This window comes from Onychostoma macrolepis, chromosome 04 (genome assembly GCF_012432095.1).
Source record: "Onychostoma macrolepis isolate SWU-2019 chromosome 04, ASM1243209v1, whole genome shotgun sequence".
NCBI classification, from domain to species: domain Eukaryota; kingdom Metazoa; phylum Chordata; class Actinopteri; order Cypriniformes; family Cyprinidae; genus Onychostoma; species Onychostoma macrolepis.
Window position 1 is genome coordinate 31,473,837 of NC_081158.1, and position 21,754 is coordinate 31,495,590.

Here is a 21,754-nt window from a genome sequence, read left to right on the forward strand (position 1 = left end):
CTCGTTCACCATTCCTGGTTGGTGGAATGATCCTCCCACCCCTATCCGGAATGCCGAGTCCCTGAAAATTTTCAAGCGAGAGCTGAAAACTCATCTCTTTCGACACTACCTGACTTCATCCTAAATTAAAGAAAAAAAAAAAAAACCTTTGTCTATCTCTTTATTTATTCCTTCCATTTCTAGCTTGTACTTATTTGAACAATGCCTGAAAGTTATTACGAGCACTTCCTGTGTCTGTTTGCCTCTTTAAGAAGAATCGCTTTATGTATTCCCCAATTGTAATTCGCTTTGGAAAAAAGCGTCTGCAAAATGACAATGTAATATTATACTCCAGGAATGCTGTATCAATCAGTTTCATTCAATCTACTGTTCGCTTCAGTTTAGTTCTGATGATGCATTTAAATTACTTTCTTGCATGCCACAAAAAAATCTATGGAAATACTGAACAATAATGCTTATGCTAATAATAATAATAATTCTACAAAACATCAGAAAAGAACAGATTATAAAAAAAACATCAAGCAAATAATTTTCAATGAAAGTCAATTGCAGTGTCCCGTCACTGCCTGTAAACTAAACATCAAATTAAATTATTTGCCAATATTTTTTTTAAACAAATAAAAAAAGCATTTTAACGGCTCTGCTCTTATTATTATCAGAATTAGAAGTAGAAAAAGCCTGAAGAAGCAGAACAGCAGAGCTTCACACAACACCTGCTGTAGCATCAAGTTAAGTTAAGTTAAGTCGTGACGTATTGTCAAGTATGGTGACCCATACTCGAAATTGGTGCTCTGCATTTAACCCATCCAAGTGCACACACACAGCAGTGAGTAGTGAACAAATGCACACACACACACAGTGAACACACACCCGGAGCAGTGGGCAGCCATTACTCCAGCGCCCGGGGAGCAATTAGAGACAATCAACAGAGACAAACAGCGCGATTCCTTATTATTACCCTTTATAATGTCATTATCAGAGGTCAACTCATTCAGAGATTATAAATGCAACGCAACAACTACCTATACATTTCCTATACAGCGCGTGCAAGTCATTTAACAAGAGAAATTGGCTTCATGCGGAAAGTTACTTATAGGTGAGTCACGTGACGCTCAATTCCAGCGTTTTATTGGATTGTGTGTCGGTTTTATTTGCTGATTAGATGAAAAACATGTTTTGGTGAGTGGGGGCGTGGCCTCCGCCACCATATGACGCGCTGTCTTGGCGGCATAAGCTCAGAATCTTCAGAATCTTGTGACTGAACTAGCAGCGCAGCAGACCTGAGCAGTGAACACGGCAGCCTACGCCACGTCTCATTCCCGTCTCTCAGGGAACCGAGATTACGACAGTAACCAGAGACGTTCCCTCTTGAGAATGGCTCACTTCAACATGGCGTCAGAAGCTGGCGCTTATGAGGACTGTAACAACGCCATGGGAACAGCGAAGAAATAAAAGCTCAGCCTCAGCGGAGCTAATGTAAAAGTTCTACAGTACACACAGACCACTCCCCCAGCCAATCATAGACGACCTTACGACATGCCCCAAGGCAATTGGATGCAGATTCCCACTTAGGGATCCAATCAGGTCACCCAGAATTCTTGTCTGGGAGCGGTTCTTGTTGAAAGAGACGCTGCGCCGTCGCCCTAAAAGAGGCTAGGAAATTGTCAATCACCCAAAAAAAGCATATATATCAGAATACCTACATAACAGTGCAACGTAGCGTGTGAGCGGCGAAGCCGGGCACAATAATAATAGCATACACGTCTAGCTAGCGGCCTCAGCCAGCGCCAGTACGAACACAAGAAGCTCTAAGTGAGCCCCTGCACATAGCAAGGACAGAGACGGACTGTCAGCTTTATGCCTCGCTAATCATAGGCCATAACACAGCAGCACAGGCATGATAACCTAATATCATGAGGCGCGGTGGGTACGGCGATGGCTCCACCCCGAATTCCACCTATACGACCTAGTCAAAACCACTGGTCTAGTCATCGCAGTTGTAGGTGGAACCATGGGTCCTGCTCACTGACAGGACTTGTGAGGTTAAGGATGATACGTCGAAGCTGTAAAATCTGGCGAAGGTGTTCTGCGAAGACTAACCAGCCGCCATAAAAATGTCTTTGATAGAAACGCCTTTGGTCCACACCCACGAGGAGGCAATCGCCCTCATTGAATGGGGCTCTGACACCAACAGAACATTCTAATCCCCAGCTAGAATAGGCTAAGGCAATCGCATCAACCAGCCAATGTGACAGGCCGCCCTTGGTGCTGCCTCCGAAGCACACAAACAGCTGATCAGACCGCCGAAACTGCGTCGTGCAGTCAATGTATAGTCTCAAAGCCCGCACCGGACATAGCACATGATGAGGGGCGGTATCCAATGAGGTGAAAGAAGAAAGCACCACCACTTGTGCTCTGAACGGTGTCGAGAGCGATTTAGGCACGTAGCCCAATCTCAGCTATAGCATGCCGTTACAATCACCCAGTCCAAAGGAGGTCCCGTCTCAGCGGAAACAACCAGGAGGGAGCCGTTAGTATCTCCAGCAGATCGGGAAACCAAGGCCTGTTCGGCCAGTACGGAGTGATCAATAACACCGACATCAATAACTCTCCTCTCTGATTCTTCGGTGAGGGGAACGCATACAGACGGACAGAGGGCAATGCGTGTTCTCCTCTGTCGTCCAGATTGCTCTTAGCTGGTTCGTCGGGGGATTCACATTCCAGACCGAGAACGCTCACGGCCTTGGTGATAATCTGGATGAGCTCATCCTGAAACGCGGCGTGTCCCTCCACTTCAGAGTACTCCTCTGGAGAGTGGGCCCAGTCCTTCTTGGACGCCGTCAGAGACATCGCCTCATCGAGATCATCCCCCGCCACACCGAAAGAAATAATCTCCGAAGAACCTGGGCTGGGTCGAAGACTCTCTTCAGCAAAACACACCGGAGAACGGTGCTGCCTAGAGGTCTTCACGGAGGACCCGGGACCCGTATGGGTCTATATTTTAAATGGTCAGCCGGGTCCGGGTCGGGTACCAATCTATTACTTCGGGTCCCGGGTCTGTTTCAACATTGTGTGTAATAGCCTACACGAGTCGATCGGAGAACACCGCACCCGCCAGTGATCAGTGTCAGTCAGCATGCGTGTGTTTTGTAACTTGCAGTTTGTAAAATTAGGATGAGAAAATTGTGAGCGGGAAATAAGGTGAAAGAAAAAAAATAAATAATAAAACGCGTCACCTCGAGCCGCCAGAAGCAGAGCACGGGCGGAGTTAATGTAGCCTACTGCAAGCGGACGGTGATCATGGATTCCATCTTGAGTGATTTGGAAAATAAAAAAAAGCTGAAACAAAACTGACGAAGAGACGCACCTGTTATTGAACATGCACACAGTAAAGTGTAACGCACTTCTTGTTCGGGTCCAACTTTCGAATAATGGTCGGTCCGAGTCGGGTCCGGGTAGTACATTCAAGGCATTTCTCGGGTCTGCACGGGTTCGGGTCCCACTTTCAAATAAAACACGGGTCCGGTCGGTTCGGTGCAGCATTTTTGGTCCCGTGAAGACCTCTAGTGCTGCCTCCGCATGGGTGAGACCCAGGCACTGAATGCAGAACTTGTGGATGTCCGGGGCCTCAATAGGACCCGGACACAGTGTTCAAACGTTGGACATGCTGGAACGCCAAGAGGGAAATCCGTCTTCTCCACGGATGTCTTTAGCTTGCCGTCTTAACTGGCATTGGCCAGTGAGAATTGCAACATCACTGGCATTGTGCAATAAGATTTCAGGTAGGTTTAAGCCCAATTTATACTTCTGCGTCGAACCTACGCCGTAGCCTACACAGAGATGCACAGGCCTGCGCCATAACCGATGCCGTACCTAACATGCACCTCTCAAAAAATCTAACAGCGCGTCAATTCTACGCGGAACGCAAGCGCTGTGATTGGTCTGCTAGAACCCCTCCCTCCGTATGCACTTGAGTTTTGTGTGCGTTTATGAGCACTGTAATATAGTTTAATGTTACACCTTCTTATTTAAAATAAAACAAAGCAAAGAACAAGTGTCTTATTTATTATACTACATAGCATTATACATCACTAGCTGTCCATGACAAACAATGTTGATCTGCCGAGGTACATGTCCTTGTGGAGATTGAAAGAATGCCGTCTTCTCCTTTTCCGTTGTTGTCTCCTTTTTGTAGATTTAAATAATGATTTAATGATTTGATATTTATTTGCCACCGTCACGGCTATGCCTCTTCAAGTAGCCGCTGCTTCTTCGGCTTTTGCCGTGGTACTGTGGGTTCACAAGCAACATGCCCGTGGACACTGCGGACTATGCACGTCGACGCAGAAGTATAAATAAAAACCGACGCACAGCTACAGCGTAGGTCCGACGCAGAAGTATAAATTGGGCTTAGGAAGGGAGTCCCCATAAGCGTCAGCTTCTGACGCCATGTTGAAGTGAACCGTTCTCGAGAGGGAACTATTGTTTCCGCATCAAGTCATAAATAAAACGGAAAAACAAACTTGCTAAAAACTTACGTTTCACCATCCCTGAAAAGCCCATAGTTTCTTGTTACATGTTAAGAATAAAAACAAGTGTATTCTTTGATTGGTTGATTCTTTACCCCGCTCAGTAAACCACTTTGACTTCAAATTAATAAGTAACGTAGGCACATCTGCTTATTGGAGTGATATTAAATAAAGTGTCTACTTGAAGTAGAAAATGTGTGTGCTTTCCAACACTGATTATGCACATTAATATAAAACTGTATATGACTAAAGTATAGCAGCACTGTCAGGTTGTCTTCTGTAATTTTATATTTATAAATTGCTTCACAAGGGCATGCAAAATGCATTACCAACACTATGAAATAGAAAAAAGATACATACATATATAACTTATTTGCTTTACATGTTCATTTGTAGTTACTTTAAGGTTTTATATATATATATATATATATATATATATATATATATATATATATATATATATATATATATATACTTATGTCCAAAACTGTAATTGTTCACCCAAAAACTAATTCTTGTTGCAACATTTTACAAAAATCATGATTGAATATCTATCAAAATCCCATGTTATAAAAGAGTTATGCAGTGCTATGCAGGCTATTTAAGACGGCAATGCGGAGCTAAAATGAAAAATGTTTTCCCCCTCTCTTCACCGTTCCTGCATCTTAGGACCTCAAATACAAAATATTACAGTTTTTAGAGAGTTTTTGAAATAAAGAGTAAAGAAAATACTATGCAAAACTTATTGAAACAAACAGTTTATTTACCCATGTAAGATCACAAGTACCCTTGTAAGACCCCCCCCCCCTCTCTCATAAAAACACTTTCTCATTGGAGCTAAGCAAATCTCATAGGTGACCTATTTTGACCTCAACAAAGTGAGTTGTCCCTGAAAGGTGAGGAGTTTGCATCTATGGCACTACATTATGCACACAACACTCAAATAAGGTCAGCACAGATTTGGCAGAACTCGCTGCAGAAGTCTGGGTCTTCACTAATAATGTTTATGAGTTCCCCCCTTCTTCCTCGACCTACATATCCTAAAGGTTAGCAAAGAAAGGAAACAAAGAAAATAAATATTCCAATGTTCATTATTTTTGTAATGTTTCAATTCATCATTGAAATCAAAACACTCCATGGCAACAACTAACAATGCATACCTGGAACGCAATTTTTGAATGTCTCCACACTGCATACAAGTTTCCAGTCTGTACTTTTTTAGTACTCCGCCTTGTAGTATGTGGAGAAAGCAGTCCAATTTGTGACACCTGTACACATGTAAAAGTACACACATTCAAAAATACAAAAGGCAGGAATTCATTAACCGGCCGCTCAAGCAAATAACAGAAGAATTTCTTAAGATTTTTATAAAAATATGTAACAAGTTATGCAAAAACTACTAGGGAAGACTTACTGTCAAACCAAAGAAAATGGGCTCGTCTCCTGAAGGCTTCCCGTGTCACAAGGTTTCTGAAGCGAGTACACACCAGGGCCAGCATCAGAATTGCCTCGTCACCCTCCTTGTGAACCGCATCAACCAACATGTCCTCCAGAACAGATGCTGGCAACTGTAAGCAAATAAACAAAAATTAGAAATATGAAAGATATTGGCCCCAATGCGCAGTTCTTGAATTTATCTCTGCATTTCTTGGTATACATGTATCAAATGGCCACTCAAAAGTAATGTTTAGTGCATACAGTAACAAGACATTGATTTTAATATCATATACATTTCCTAGCACTCACATATTCCTTTACCTATTGCCTTTGAAATGCCACTAATAAAATCCCCAAAGTCAGGTAAGGTTAACTTCCATCTTCATTTGTAACATACCGTTAGCATGAACGCTCCAGTCCAAGCTGTCTCTCTGCGATGGAATATCCTGGCAAAAATCCAAAACTTACTATATAAATTTTGTATTGATTACAGTTGTCAGAAAACAGTGTTGAATGAATGCGGAGTTCTATGTGCCTTGTTTTTAATGAGCTGCCAGTTTCCAGCAACCAATTTTGTTGCGATCATGCTTCAAAAGAGAACAGATACACAGTTAAAACTTCTTTAAAAAAAAAAAAAAGTTAAACGTACAACCCAGCTCTAAAGGTCTGATTCTGACAACCCGCTAATTGGGTTGCAGTAGCAAGTTTGACATGTGCTGCATGTTGTCTACTGTTACAGAGGGAAAGCATATACATGCAGAAAGCAATCACAATAAAAGTAAAAAAATAAATAAAGACAGATAAAAAAGCTCAGAGATGGTCTTCACTTCCACATACATCCTGATTCAACTCCTACATGCCATTCTTTCATTGGTTGACTAGGCCTAAGCCCAATCTTTATATAACCCGTCTAGTGCTAACTACTGAATTTCAACAGATTTGGGCATAGAAGGGATTTCAAAATGGAATGTGAGAATGGCTACATTTCTAAAAAGGATCCAACACTATCTCTAACAAAGACTGAGACTGGTTTATTAAGCAAGGACCATCACATCAGCAAACATTAAAAAGTACACTAACAGCAGTTAATACTTCCAAAACTTCGCACTTAACAGCGGACGACAAAGAACAGTCCCAAACCTTGCACAGAACAGGGGACAAAGAACAGACCCAAACCTTGCACAGAACAGGGGACAAAGAACAGACCCAAACCTTGCACAGAACAGGGGACAAAGAACAGACCCAAACCTTGTACTGAACAGGGGACAAAGAACAGTCCCTAAATATTAGAATACCTGAACATGGACACATAATACGCCTGCCCAAAACCACAAGGGTCGGATGAATCAAGAATGTACATCCTTTTAAGATTGGGCTTCATGACCTGTGAATATATGCAACTCAATCAAATGTTGACGGACCAGAGCATTGGTCTTGTATATTCCATGTTGGAATATACAAACCTACGGCTTATTCACTCCTCAGAGAGGACAAAAAAAAAAAAAAACTGCACCACGTCTGTCTTCAAAACCTATTTAAAATGCTAAAAGATGGCAACTGACAGTCAAAACTTACACACAAGTGCCAGTGTCCAGATCGAAAATAGGATGCAGTCTTTAAGTGCTGCATCTGCCTGTTGGTGAGCAAATTACACAGATCAAAGATGAGTGCAACAACAGTGTAGAGTACAAACATCTCTGTTCACCAATATTAAATAACATGAAGTAATAACCACTTACTGTTAGTGATTCAAAAGTCTACACAATGAGGTGGATTCCAACATGCCAATACATAGGAATCCGCAGCAAGGACATCTAATCCCTAATATTAGATAAAAATGGTTAAATATAGCTATATCAAAAGCATGACTTTCAGAACTACCTATGCATTCACATAAGGTTTTACATGTAAACAAAAACGTAATATACCTTCTGTCCAGCTAGGTGGCATATCAATGAAAGACAACAGTGTACAACCTAGCAAAAGAACAACATTAATACAGGTAAACAAATCTTAAACATTAATACAGGTAAACAAATCTTAAACATTAACAGAACCATATAAATGATACTTACTGTTGCCTCCAGTTCACAATTGGTTCCCAGGCCAACATTTGGCCATTTTCATCTAAAAGCAACCGGGCATTCTGTGGTACAATCTTTCTGATGCCATCTTCTATCTTCTTATTTCGTTTTGTGTTATAATGCTGTAGTATTTTTCGCATCAAGAAAATGTGTCCAGATGGAGTAAGTGTGTTGAGGAAGTAATTGTTTTTTCTAATGTCAGAAAAAAGCTGTTCAGCACATTGACCGTTCACTCAGCCTGCCAATTCAAGTCTGAATTTTACACAGTGCATCTCGAGCATCTTTTGTGTTCTTTTCTTGAAACAGGTTGTAAAGTGCATAATGTTCAGCTGAACCTGTAACAGGGTGACAGTCTGGGTGCACGTTGTCCTTCTTTTCCTTCAACCAAGGGAGGTTTACTTTCAGCTTACCCTCAACGGCCAGCTTGATATTTTCTGGAGTGGGCTCTTAGTCGTCCCTCATAAGGTCTGAAAGGGACACATTCTGGCTCCCTTAGGTTCGTGTGTGTGGCTAAGCCCCTTGCAAAGTCATAGATATTGATATTTGGGAAATGTTTAAAAGACAATCTGCATAGTCACGCAGAGACTCTGCCTCAGTAAGGAACGTCAGCGAATACACAACTCCACAGGGGCATGTGATGACTGCCCCCTAAAGAGAAAAGAAATATGTATGTTACACTAATAAATATATATCTTTCTAAGCCAGTGCACTCTAAATGCACATGCAGACTTCACGTAATGTATGCGTGCACTCTGTAGGGGTGTTTTGAATGATTTTTGCAAAATACTTAATGTCAAATCGCACATCGTTAAAACAACAATTACGATATTATCGCAGATGATTTATAATCGCACACCCCTACAGGTAATACACCATCTGTTTGAGACCTTCACCACTGGGGGGATATTCCAATCTGGTACTTTCCTGACAAGCATGTTCTTGTGCTAGGCCCTGTGCAGGTCTGGGCTCATGGGTGATGATACAAACAACTGCCCGTGTAGCTGGAAAAGATGCCACCTGGCTATGTTTTTGTGCAAACAATTTCTTCTTGGCTTTGCACAGGGACAATGCCATGTGTTGCGAGTGCTGTCATAGGAAGCAATGATTCTACCAAATCTGCTGTAGTATGACACTTTGGGTTCATACACAGAAATATACTTCTTTGTAGAAGGACCTCCAATAGTCAACTCAACAGACAGTGGAACACCAGCCGCATTTGCTGCTGCCTTTGCAGCCACACAGGTTGTCTTGGTCTGTTCCCCAAACACATTTGCGGCTATCATGTCTACCAGGACATCTTCATCAAGGACAACTGGTATCCTGTTGGGCCATGGACAGCACTGCAGTGACTTCAAATGTATACACTCAAAGTCCTGAAAGCCACTTTGAGTGGCAAATTCGTTGAAATGCATTCATCCATTTCACATGCGACAACTGGATGTGGACCTGAGGTTTTTTTCTGTACGTGGATTACAGAACATGGTCTGCGAAATGACTTTTCAACTGCATATATACCACTCACTGGGTCGATGCACTGTGAAGGTAGGTGACGATCTTCTGTATCATCACAGATCTTGCCAGTGTGTTTTCTTTTAACATGAACATCTAGATTTTTCTTGTTGACGGTTACGCCGCAGTGATCGCACTGCACTTTTTTCTGAATACGCAATTTTTTGTGAATAAGCAGGGTTTTAACAGGCAAGGGGACTTCTTCAGCCACAGCTGGTTCTTTTAAGGCAACTGGTGCACTGGGAACAATTGGTTCACTCGCGGCAACTGGTTCATTGATGTCAACTGATGCACTGGGGACAACGGGTTCACAGGTGACAGTTGGTTCACTGATTGCAGCTGGCTCAACAGTGGCTGGTTCTGTAAGTGGAGCTTGTCTTTTTTTGCATGATGCTAAATGTTTTACAATCTGAACTTTCCTTATAACCGTGTTTGGGCAATAACAACAGTGAAAGTGTGCCTGTTCTCTACACTGAAAGTTGCACTTGACAATCAGGAATTCTGAAAATGAAAACAAAATATATATATTAGAATTTTACAGTAAATAAAGGGATAACACTTTGGTAAAAGTAGCATAAGTTGTGGTAATGCAGGCATGATAGAACTGATTAAATAAATTAACAATTAATGCATTATTTGGATTGTGACTATATTACTGATAAGACAATTCAGAGTAAGACTTACGACAGGCTAATGAAAGATGCATGCTAAAAAGGTCAACAATATGTTATTGTACTGTTCAAGCGTTACAATACTACGAGGCTTACATTAAACAAATCAGGCTAATGAGCAACAGTTAACGTCAGTAAAATAATATTAACAATGACTAAGAATAATAAAATAATACAAAAAAATTGTCAACTTGCCTTCATGCTGTACGGCCAAAGATAAGTGGTTGCGGACATGATTCTCCACCACGTGACGTTCCATGGTGGGTTTGAACACTTTTGGTCCGCAGAACGGGCAATGATAATCAGAACAACAGCTCTGGCATCTCTGAAGCGCAATCTTCTCATGCCGCAACACTGTTCTGTGCATCTACGGACAACGTTAAATGAATTTCAAATGTTATTTTTTTTGCTAAGTGGGTAGCGTGTAAACTACCTCGCTTGACAACAGTCCACATGTTAGCTTACTATAAACATCTCTGAACATACCAGCGGTATTTTCCAACTAAGTTAGCTAACTTAATTAGATAGGCCACCTCTGCAGAGCTATAACTGATGCGCGCTAGCTGTTATCTAGTTGCGCTATAAAGTTACTTAAACTTGTCTTGGCGTTATCGAATAGCATGGACACCGTCAAAACTTTGACATATTTGCGATCGTTACTTACAGGCGTACACTACATTATGAATCCATCTTATAGACTTACATTGATAAGAGCAAACGTTAGCGACCACAGGCTGCAACTTCTCAAACATGTATGCAGGACAGATTCTTCTTCTTGTAGTGTTTCTTGGCGGGGGGCAATGCAGGGCAGGTTCTTCTTCTTCTTTATTTTTAACGGCGGTTGGCATCCAGCTTATTGGTGCATTGCTGCCACCATCTGTTCCGGAGTGTGGATCAATCAGTGGGTTTAAAGGGTAAAGGTCCAGATATACTTCAAACGAAATCGAGGAACGAACTGATATGATGTCTTTTCGAATAAAATCAGGCCTAAACGAAGTTCGTTTGAGTTTTGAGTTGAGGCGGGGTGTAGATTAATGTAAACGTGTCGAGCCAGTGTTGCAATTTCTTTCTAGGAATTAAATGCTTTCCCAGAATCGGATATACAACATCTCCAAGTCACTAGCAACATAAAGAGACTTTAAACTACAGAGAAAGCATTTAATTCCTAGAAAGAAATTGCAACGAAGCTGTCGACGACCCGGAGTTATGCAAAAAGCGACGCAGAGAAACATCAGATGCAAGTTTTCCAAAGCCATGAAAGGAAAGAGTAAAGATAGCAGTGTCACTACATTAAATCTCAGCTAAAATATTTTATATTTCCATTTAGATTTGTTTTTAAAATAATATAAATGCATAATATAATATTAAAATGTAAATAACTATTTTATTAAATAGGCTACATAGAATTTTTGAAAACGCACACATTTTTGAACAATTGCAATTTAAGTTTTTCTTTTGTTAGCTAGTAAACTAGTAAAACTACACATTCTGAACAATTATATTTTTAAGCAGTGTATTAGTAGTTAGTCAGTATGCTACAATCTAAAAAAAAAAAAAAGTCTGTAAAATAGGGCACAATCTATTATCACAAGTTATTATGAAGGAATTTTCTGTATTGATTTTTCCAGTTTTTTTTTTTTGTTTTGTTTTTTTTAACCTACATGTTTAATTACACATTGTAATTTGGGTTTTCAGTTATAATGGATAATGTCCTGGAAAATTACTAGTACCTTTTCCATTTTTCTAGAAATTTTTCTTACTACCTGATCAACAATTGCAAGCACAAGCTACTAACAAAATGTATCATAAATGAACAATTATTCAATTATTTCTTATTTTTAAATTAAACAATTGCAAATAGCAGCTAACTTAATTCACGTGATGTGTGTAATACTAGGCATCTTTGGTTTTCTCTCGTGTAATTTAGATGGTAAATGTGTGCCTTTTTATCATGAGTCACTCAAAAGTTGCCAAATAAATTTTAAAAATAGATAAATTTGTTGCTAGGTGTTTTTGGAAGAAAAAGTTGCCAGGGTAGTCTGAAAAGTTGCTCAATTTAGCAACAAAATTGCTAAGTTGGCAACACTTGCTCCAACTTGCCTCAACACACCTGCCTTGAAGTTTCAAGTATACCAAGCAAGACCTTGATTAGTGGGTTCAGGTGTGTTTGATTAGGGTTGGAGCTAAACTCTGCAGGACAGCGGCCCTCCAGGAACAAGTTATGTGACCCCTGTTCTAGACGATGATGAGGAAAAAGGGGGAATAGGAGCAAAAAAAAACAAACTAGCCATTATATCCTATAATAAAGCCCAGTATCCCTTTAAAAAAAACTAACAGTTCCCTAACCTGAGCTCTTTCCATCATACTTAGGGTTGATTTTAAAATAAGTTTCCGCACCCCTATTTCCTAAAGATTATTTTCCATCACCTCTCTTTGTGTCTTGTATTTTCTACACTGTAGAATAACATGCTCCACTGATTCTTCTTCATAACATGCATCACACAGAGACTAATGTTTCCATGTCATTTTTAATGTTTTATTTAGAGCACAATGTCCCAGCCTTAACCTAGTCAACACAATTTCCTCTCCCCTATTCCCAATTCCTACCCTCTTTGCTTTATTAATCTTTTGAATTTGATATAGATGTCTTCCTTTCCCCTCTTTATCCCTTGCCACATTTGGTTTATTTTTTATTTTTTGATTATGCTTTTCTCTTCTGCTTTATTGATTCTTATTTGCATTTCTACGTTTCTCTTCATCGATGCCCTCTTTGCCACCTTTATCTACTTTTTCGTTCCACTCCACTTCTATGTGCTGGAACCTGGAACCCATAAAAATTTTACTTGGCCTCCCTGATTTGTTATTCTTGTAACTGAGTTGAGGGTCTCATATAGTATATCTTGTCAACTTTTTGAATGTAAAGATCTCAAACGTACTAGAACTGATGATGAATCTGAACATATTACAACGTATATTATAACACATCTTGTGTTCTGCAGTGAGGACCATCTCATCAAGGATCTTGTTTTTTTTTTTTTTTAATTAACAATATCAGAAAGAAACAGATAAACATTAGAACAAGAACACATGGGGGATACAGTAAACATTCAAAGGTAATTAAATAAGTAATAGTCATACAGTTATACAATCATTTTACAATCATAAAAGTTACAGCTTATTTATAAATTTTTTTAATAAGATTGGATGTTTTGCTTTTTTTTAGAGGAGATTCTTTGAAGTGATGAGTAAAGTAAAAGTAAATCAGAAGGGAATATTTTACAATTAGGTTTAAAGTTAAGGCATCGTGCTTTGTGAATGTGGAATTTTCCCATCATACATTACAAATAAAGTCCAGGGCATCCTCTAGCTCCCTATTGTCAGGAACAACAGAATGAAAGAGAACCTTAACTGCAGAAATGTTACATAGACGAAAGAATACAAGAAGTAAAGATGCTGAAATTTGAAGCCAGAATTGTTTAGTATAAGGACAGAAATAGAATAAATGTGAGAGAGATTTTTCCTCATCTTGGCAGAAAGAGCAGAGTGGAGAAAGATTCTGTATGAATTTACTTAAATATTTGTTGCATGGGTAATAATGATTTTAAAATGAACTTTTATTTTATTTTTAAACAAAAATTTGTTTGGCACTGTCCAAACCTTCTGAAAGTTAACATTTTGATAAAGTGCCAACCACTTTCCATAAGCTTTAAAAGATGAAGCAATATTAGCAGTAGCTATTAAACTAAAACTACAATATATTTTATAAGACTTCATTAAAAATAACAACTTAGGAGGAATGGAATTTGTAAGAATAGTATATGCATATTTTGATGCATTTATCCCATATTTATTCATGAAATCAACATAAGCATAAAAATCTCCACTGTTGCTTATTAAATCTGATATAAACACAATGTCCTTGGAGAACCTCTTGTGGTGATTTTTGTGAATTGCAATCGATTATAATAAAGTTGACCTGGGCTGCGTTCAGTCCAGACAAAACGTAGCAAAACGATATTTAAACGGAAACGGTGGTGCGTTGAACACATAGGTTGAACACGCAAGAGTTGCAACTATGGCAGCTGAGAAGGCCATTCTTTGTGTTCTTTTTGAAGAATCTTCTTTCTTTCTTTTTTTTTAAATCTCCTGGTAATCAATTCTAATTTAAATTATTTTATTTCTAGTTCTGACTTTTTTAATACTTTGTATTTTCTTTCTCATTTTTATGTAAAGCACTTAATTACCATTGTGTATCAATTTGGTTGGCTATATAAATAAACTTGCCTTGAAGTGAAGCTAAAAATATAAACAACTACATCATCATGTTGATATGCTATATTGTTACTATAAAACTCTTAGGACAAACATGTCTTCTAATATCTTCAATTATTGTGTAGCCTATACCGAGCTGCAGCGGACACATTTGTGACCCTGGACCACAAAACCAGTCTTAAGTCGCTGGGGTACATTTGTAGCAATAGCCAAAAATACATTGTATGGGTCAAAATTATTGATTTTTCTTTTATGCCAAAAATCATTAGGACATTGAGTAAAGATCATGTTCCAAGAAGATATTTTGTAAATTTCCTTCTTTAAATATATCAAAACTTAATTTTAGATTAGTAATATGCATTGCTAAGAACTTCATTTGGACAACTTTAAAAGCAATTTTCTCAATATTTAGATTTTTTGCACCCTCAGATTCCAGATTTTCAAATAATCGTATCTCGGCCAAATATTGTCCGATCCTAACAAACCACACATCAATGGAAAGCTTATTTATTCAGATTTCAGACACTCGTGACTGGTTTTGTGGTCCAGGGTCACATTTGTAAACGACTTCACTTGGACCCATTGTGCGAGCTGTCTCTTTAACACCGTGTGGTTTATATACATGTTGCTGCTGATTGGGCTGACATTTTTGACACACCGACCGAACAAGAGAAAACGTATCTCAAACACCTTGCACACCGTTTCCAGGAAACATGTCGTTCAATCCAGAAACCGTAGCAAAACGTTGCGCACTGGTTTGAGCTTGAACATGCCCCTGGGTTTTCCCTCCTGTGGTGATTTTTGTAAATTACACAGCTGCAACTGATGATAATAAATGCTAATGTAAAAGAACAACAATGAATTCAACACAATCTTTGTGGTACGATGGATCATTGTTCTGCTGTTAGAGTGACATTAACAGCTGAAACTAAATAATCTGCAGGATAGACACATGTTGTTGTTGTTGTGACAGTCTTGCTGTCTATCAGCCGAGGAAGTCAGACTGAAGGTGAAACCAGCTTGTGGAGCAGATGGAAAACTGCAGATTATATATATTAACTTTTTTCTTATAAAAATGTGCGTCCACAAATCTTACGTCAACTCTGTTACTGCACCTATTTTGCCTTTAAATTGGTGGAATTATCTCCCACAACTATGTAAGATACAGGAAATTATGTCCCTTTCCCTCACTGATAAGATCTGAAGCACTGAAAAGTCTGTGTATTAATTATTATTAATATATTAATATTTAAGTTCTTATACCAAGAGTGAAATGAGACACCACTTGGTTACGGTTACGTCATCATACACCGTTGCTAGCTGGCTGCTACGTCACCAGAGCCAACAAGTGTGGATCGTTTTACAAACTTGTTAAAACTGTAGACATGCATGGAGTCCATTCAAGGCTAGTCTGCGGGACTGTTGTGCAAATCAGCAATGTAACGTTAGTGTAGCAAACTAGCGATTTTTTTTTAAACGTTTCAATTAAGAACATGGTTGCAAATATATATGTACAGGACTGTCTAGAGCACAAAACAAGACTTTCGTAATTTTAAAATAAATTATTTAAGCCGAAAATACTTTAATACTTGATGATCTGGCCGCCATTGTTGCCGGTTGCGCAGTGTGTTCTGGGTACCCCTTGGTTTCAAGTAAGCTCGCGAAAATGCTTGGTTTTAAGGGGTATCTACCACTTCCCCTTAGCCCTACCCCTCGATCAAAACGAGAATTGGGATAGCCCTTACTCTCACATGAACGCGCAAAACTAAGGGGAAGGGGTAAGACAGAGAAATGGGATTCACCCTTATTTTGAAGAAAGTCAACACTGTTACCACAATATCAAAAGAAAATTTTTTTTTATTACTGATCACACATTGGGTTATTTAAGTATTTTAATTATGATTTCATTAGTGCCATGTGCTCTTAGCATTTATGCTAGCAAGTGGAGTTTTTGGCAAAAATAAAATAAAATTGTCAATCCTGTTACCGTCAAACTCTGTTACCAAGGTAGAGTAACAATGCTGACAATAGTGTAACAGAACTGACAGTCCACCGGATAATTCTGTTACTTTACAATACTATTTTTACAACAAAACAACAACAACAACAATACAATTTCTGTTTAAAATCTCATAAACATTGAAATATGATGCACCCTTATAATATTTCAACAACATTTCTCTTTTTTTACATTATTATTGTAATATTGTATTATTGTAAATAATACATTTTCAGATGAAAAATATTTGTTCCAAGTGGACAATTCTGTGAAGACATAGGTATTTTTTTTATTTTTAAGGTATGCATAGGTGAAATATTATCTCAGTTCCAAATGTTGGAATGTAAGGACTGTTTGTCTAATGATACAAGAAGAATTTTTCCTTTTATGATTTGTTATTTCTACACATTGTCTAATTTGTCCGTAACAGAGTTGACAAACAATACCATAAAGACATCTGTTTTTTTATTAAAAGTAAAAAAAATGAAGTAACTTGTGTTTGGCAAGCACTGAATTATTAAAATTGAATATGTTTTCAATAAAAAAAAAAATGTTCTTAACTTTATGAAATGCCAAATGTATCTCCAATTATAGAATCATCCATGTATATATATATAAAATATCGCTTTATGTGGTATTCAAGATGAATCATCTTTTTCTGACTCGATGGTCAGTTTTGACTTTATCCATAAGAAAATAATGTGATGGCATAAAATTGAAAAACATATCCTGACCATTTAAGAGATTTACATTAAATAAATCAGTCACAATCAGTCAAGTTAACGACCTCTTGTGATAAACTGAATCTTCACAATTTAGTAATTTCTCTTTGTGGATCATCTAGTGTAGGAGGTAATATGACAAAAACTAAAACTGCAGACAGATATGTTACACAAGATTATGGTTATTTAACTCTCTTTATAATTTATTAAAGACTCTTACATTAATTTTCCACATTCACTTACAGTGCAGTCTGTACAAGTACAACAAATCAGTGTACATATAAAAAATGTGATGGTACTGTATTTGGCATGGATCATCTTAGGTAGTTTCATTTACACAGCACCTTAGTTTAGTACAAAACAATGAGAATATAAAAAAATAAGAAATGATATTGCAAGATAAACCCTGTAAAACAAGCAAGAATAAACAGTGAGGTGCTGCCTGTGACACTGTTTTGATGGAGAGAGCATTTCATACAGTGCTTCACAAGACCTTGAATCTCAGAAGAGAATGACGCAATTAACAAGGAGATAAAATGAAGTGTTAAAAACCAGCACCATTTAGTGAGAGACATGCTTAGTGTGGGTGACGGTACAGTCACCAAGGACACTTTGAATGTGTGTATTGTGCTGCTCAGGGGTCTTTTGTGTGATGTGCAGTGCTACGTGGGGACAAAAAGTGGTGACTCACTGCTTTCTCGAGAACATAGACACCCTCCTGTTTAACACATGATGCTACAGGGAAAAAAAGAAAGAAAGAAATGAATCAACTTCACGCAACCACTTTTTGAAAGAGACCCTGCCTCAGGTGGTACCTCACAACCTCACAAAGTGTTCATATTTACATAAATATTAAACATTTCCACAGATAGACACAGTGAGTGACCATATAAATAAATCTCGATCATTTCAGAATAGTATACATGTTAGAGTACTGTATTGTGCAGTTATTATACATAAAGTGTGCTTCAGTTATTGGAGAAGATATCATTCTTTCAATCCATACACAGATATATTTGTGTTTTTACCCAAAGCATCAAATTCTTTTACAGAATAAGGAAGATCACCATTCCATATTCACATACACATATATATATATATATACACATACACATATATATATATATATATATATATATATATATATATATATATATATATATATATATATATATATACATATATATATGTGATCCCACAGTAATTGTGTCAGTTTAATAAGAAACAAAAGTCCCATAATAATCACAGCAGGGTCACTGGGCTTCCAGCAGACCTTCCCACTGAATAGGTTGAGAGAAAACCTCTCTTTCAAGCCACATCTCGTAGCTGTAATGGAAGTCTTCGGGCAGGTCGACACGCTGGCCTAAAACGCTTTGGAGGCAGTTGTCTACTGGTGCAAAATCACTGTTCTGATTCTTATCATAACGGCGCGTGTTGAATTTCTCGATGCTCTCGCGTAGTGCACACTCCTCCGCCTGGAAATCCCACGGCCGAGCGTCGATATCTGGCAGAAGAGAATGAAAAATTGGAGCATGTACAGTATTACACAATAGAATAACTACAATAGCTGTGTCACAATTCAGGGGCTGCATCCTTCACATTGTTAAATGGTTAGTCTGGGCTGCAAAGGATCCATTTGTTGCATTTGTAAGAGCCTCCAAAAAGCCTTTGTCACACCGCTGTGATGCATTTGGTCTTTAAATGCAGTCTGTAAAGGTGCAGTATGTAATATTGACAGCTAGTGGTTGAAATGGGTACAGCAGTACAAATTCAAAATATTTGAGAGCGTTGTTTCTCTTGCCCCCTCCTCCTCAGATTCGACATTCATGAGGGTTGCCAGATTGAGGACACGGAACAGGAACAAGTGCAATTTAGAAAGGAAGGCAACACGGAGTCTGAAATTTTCGCACATTAAAAAACTAATACGACCTCACATGTTTACACACTGCCTCCGAAACTTTTGTAATAAATTCATAAAAATTCGGATCAGGTTCGATTTTCTGCATTTTCGCAACCGTAGCAAGCATTTTGATAGGAAAGAATGACGAATATGAAAAAGAAAAAAAAAAACGCATACAAAAATTTCGGAGTCAGTGTGCAATGACCTTAAATTTTCGTTTTTCACATCCGTGGCAAGCATTTTGAGAGGTGTTTTGACAGTTAAGAGCCACTGTACAAGCGAACGCCAAAATCCAGAATAGCGATTGTCAAGTTCATCCACTTCATCTCGCAGCACAAAGCACTGTATATAGATCCTTGCACACGGAGTTCACAGAAATTGGTGGTCTTCTTTTTAATATGTGGCTCTAGTATCGCTAGCAAAGCATCAAGCTGAGCCCCTAACATCCTGAAGTAAACTTTGAATCGCCCGTAATAATCCCGCTGCTCCTTATTTTATATTTTGGGATTGAATGGACCCAATATTTCCTTTCTTTTTCTTTTTTTTTTCTCCATCATCTTCAATGCTTGAAGACTCCATTTAGTAGGCTACTGTTTTGCTAATTTTTTAATTTGCATCGGACTGTGTGCAAGGTTTCTTACATTGCAAGTCGATAAGTTGATTTATCAGCGTTTTAATATTCCACCTGGTCGTATAGATTTTTAGATGGTTTCTGAGGCTAGGTAGAATCTGCTAATCAGTTCATTTGCTGGCTTCCATGGCTTGAATATGTTGTGTTTTACCAACTGGCAACCCAGGGTGTTACAAAATTATTGGGGAAATTGGCAGTGGGTGGAATCACACAGACAGATTCTGACATGGAACACATATTTAGAACACATATGTGACCCTGGACAACAAAACCAGTCTTAAGTGTCAATTTTTCAAAACTGAGATTTATACATCATCTGAAAGCTGACTAAATAAGCTTTCCATTGACGTATGATTTGTTAGGATCGGACAATATTTGGCTGAGATACAACTATTCGAAAATCTGGAATCTGAGGGTGCAAAAAATTCTAAATATTGAGAAAATCACCTTTAAAGTTGTCCAAATGAAGTTATTAGCAATGCATATTACTAATCAAAATTAAGTTGTGATACCTTTACGGTAAGAAATTTACAAAATATCTTCATGGAACATGATCTTTACTTAATATACTAATGATTTTTGGCATAAAAGAAAAATCAATAATTTTGACTCATACAATGTATTGTTGGCTATTGCTACAAATATACCCCAGCGACTTAAGACTGGTTTTGCGGTCCAGGGTCACATATATAGAATAAATGGCTGTAGTGTTGTTTTTCTGAGAAAAAAGTATGATAACTTAGCATGTTTCCTAAATATCTGCAAAAATATTATGGTACTTTTATGCTTTAGTACAGTAAAAAACAAAACAAAAAAAAAACACATACAGCACCTTCAAAAGACGCAGCCTGTGAGTTGGGATGCAGCTTATGAGCCACGTTTCACCAAGGAAATTATTCAAAATTTTAAAACATTAGAATAAAAACAATTCTAATTTTGACTGATTAGCTGTCTTTCTCACAGGCCCTGCCCCCAACCCTGACTAAAAATAACCCTAATATTTACCATTCCCATATGCCCAGTCGTCATTGAGCCGATGTCTGACTTTCTGGTAGATGGCAGACATGGTTTTCATGTTACTCTTTCTCCATTGGCGGCCCAGATACTTGGTCTGTATCTTGAGAAGTTTGAGGACGTAGAGCTGCATCATGGCTTGTTTAACCTTGAGCGCCCTCTTGAGGATAGGAGCAGACTTGAACACCACAAGCATCTGGAAAGGAAAGAGACCCAACACAAACCAATGAAAATTGCATGTAAAACCATTCATACATGAATCGACTCAAAGAATAGAAAAATCAGTGATTTATGAACAAACGTATAAACAATTTTTTTTTTTTATATTGATTCTCCACATGAACAGATTGCATTACACAATTAGAGATGTCACTGATTGATATCATTAGCTATATATACACATATCAACATTGATATGTATTTTGAAACAGAGAAACAGGTAAGGTTATATAGAAAAACACAGCAAAAATAGCAGCCATGATTTAAAAACAAAACAAAAAAAAACTATGGAGTAATTATAGGATATAAACCATTTACACAGAAATTCAATCATACTTCCCTTGAATAAGGCCTAAGTATAAACGAGATGGCATAATACTGGTATTCACAAAATAAACATTTTCTTTTAATTAAACATTCTTCACCATAGTTCTTGAGTGTTTCCACTTGGTAATTTTGTTAAGGATCCTCAGTAGGTTGATGCAGGAGAAGAGATTACGCCAGCAGAACTGATTACTGTCACCAGCTTCCTGTTTACACACACACACACACACACACACACACATTCAGCATTTTGACAACCAACAAAAATGATAGGTTCTTTCTTTTCAGACACCTAAATTACCTATAAAATAAAGTCTGGAGTAAAAAAACAGACAAAACTGTAGTGTTTTGCATAATTACCAGGCTTTCAGCTGTGAGTTCAGGCATTTCATGAACCACACAATGAGGGAAATCCAGGGCACAAATGCTGCCATCAGAAAACA

At 38.2% G+C, this 21,754-nt stretch overlaps 2 protein-coding genes across 4 annotated transcripts in view; both read right to left on the bottom strand.

Annotated features, from left to right (window-relative positions):
* Positions 1-5,315: 5,315 nt before the first annotated feature.
* On the bottom strand, positions 5,316-11,057 carry LOC131539083 (uncharacterized). Its single transcript, XM_058773400.1, has 9 exons — positions 10,934-11,057; positions 10,426-10,597; positions 8,042-10,060; positions 7,895-7,942; positions 7,706-7,787; positions 6,364-7,599; positions 5,944-6,097; positions 5,690-5,797; positions 5,316-5,569 (listed from the first exon to the last, which is right to left on the bottom strand). The coding sequence occupies exons 2-3, from the start codon at positions 10,595-10,597 to the stop codon at positions 9,402-9,404; spliced, it is 831 nt and encodes a 276-aa protein (XP_058629383.1). The 5' UTR covers positions 10,934-11,057; the 3' UTR covers positions 5,316-5,569; positions 5,690-5,797; positions 5,944-6,097; positions 6,364-7,599; positions 7,706-7,787; positions 7,895-7,942; positions 8,042-9,401.
* Positions 11,058-15,786: 4,729 nt separating this feature from the next.
* strip2 (striatin interacting protein 2) overlaps positions 15,787-21,754 on the bottom strand; it is a 39,337-nt gene continuing 33,369 nt past the window's right edge. Inside the window, exons 19-22 of one of the 3 annotated variants that reach the window (XM_058773370.1) lie at positions 21,672-21,738; positions 21,413-21,517; positions 20,760-20,964; positions 15,787-18,727 (exon numbers count right to left, since the gene is read on the bottom strand). In XM_058773370.1, the coding sequence (XP_058629353.1) occupies positions 18,477-18,727; positions 20,760-20,964; positions 21,413-21,517; positions 21,672-21,738 (628 nt within the window). In that variant the 3' untranslated portion in view covers positions 15,787-18,476. The remainder of the gene's footprint in view (positions 18,728-20,759; positions 20,965-21,412; positions 21,518-21,671; positions 21,739-21,754) is intronic. The other 2 variants (XM_058773372.1, XM_058773371.1) reach the window with 2 other exon arrangements.

Excerpts from the sequence above, each read along its gene's own strand:
- LOC131539083 (XM_058773400.1), bottom strand. The coding sequence starts at position 10,597 with ATGCACAGAACAGTGTTGCGGCATGAGAAGATTGCGCTTCAGAGATGC. Across the intron at positions 10,061-10,425 it reads TTTGGCCGTACAGCATGAAG|AATTCCTGATTGTCAAGTGC; the intron begins GCAAGTTGACAA and ends TTTCATTTTCAG.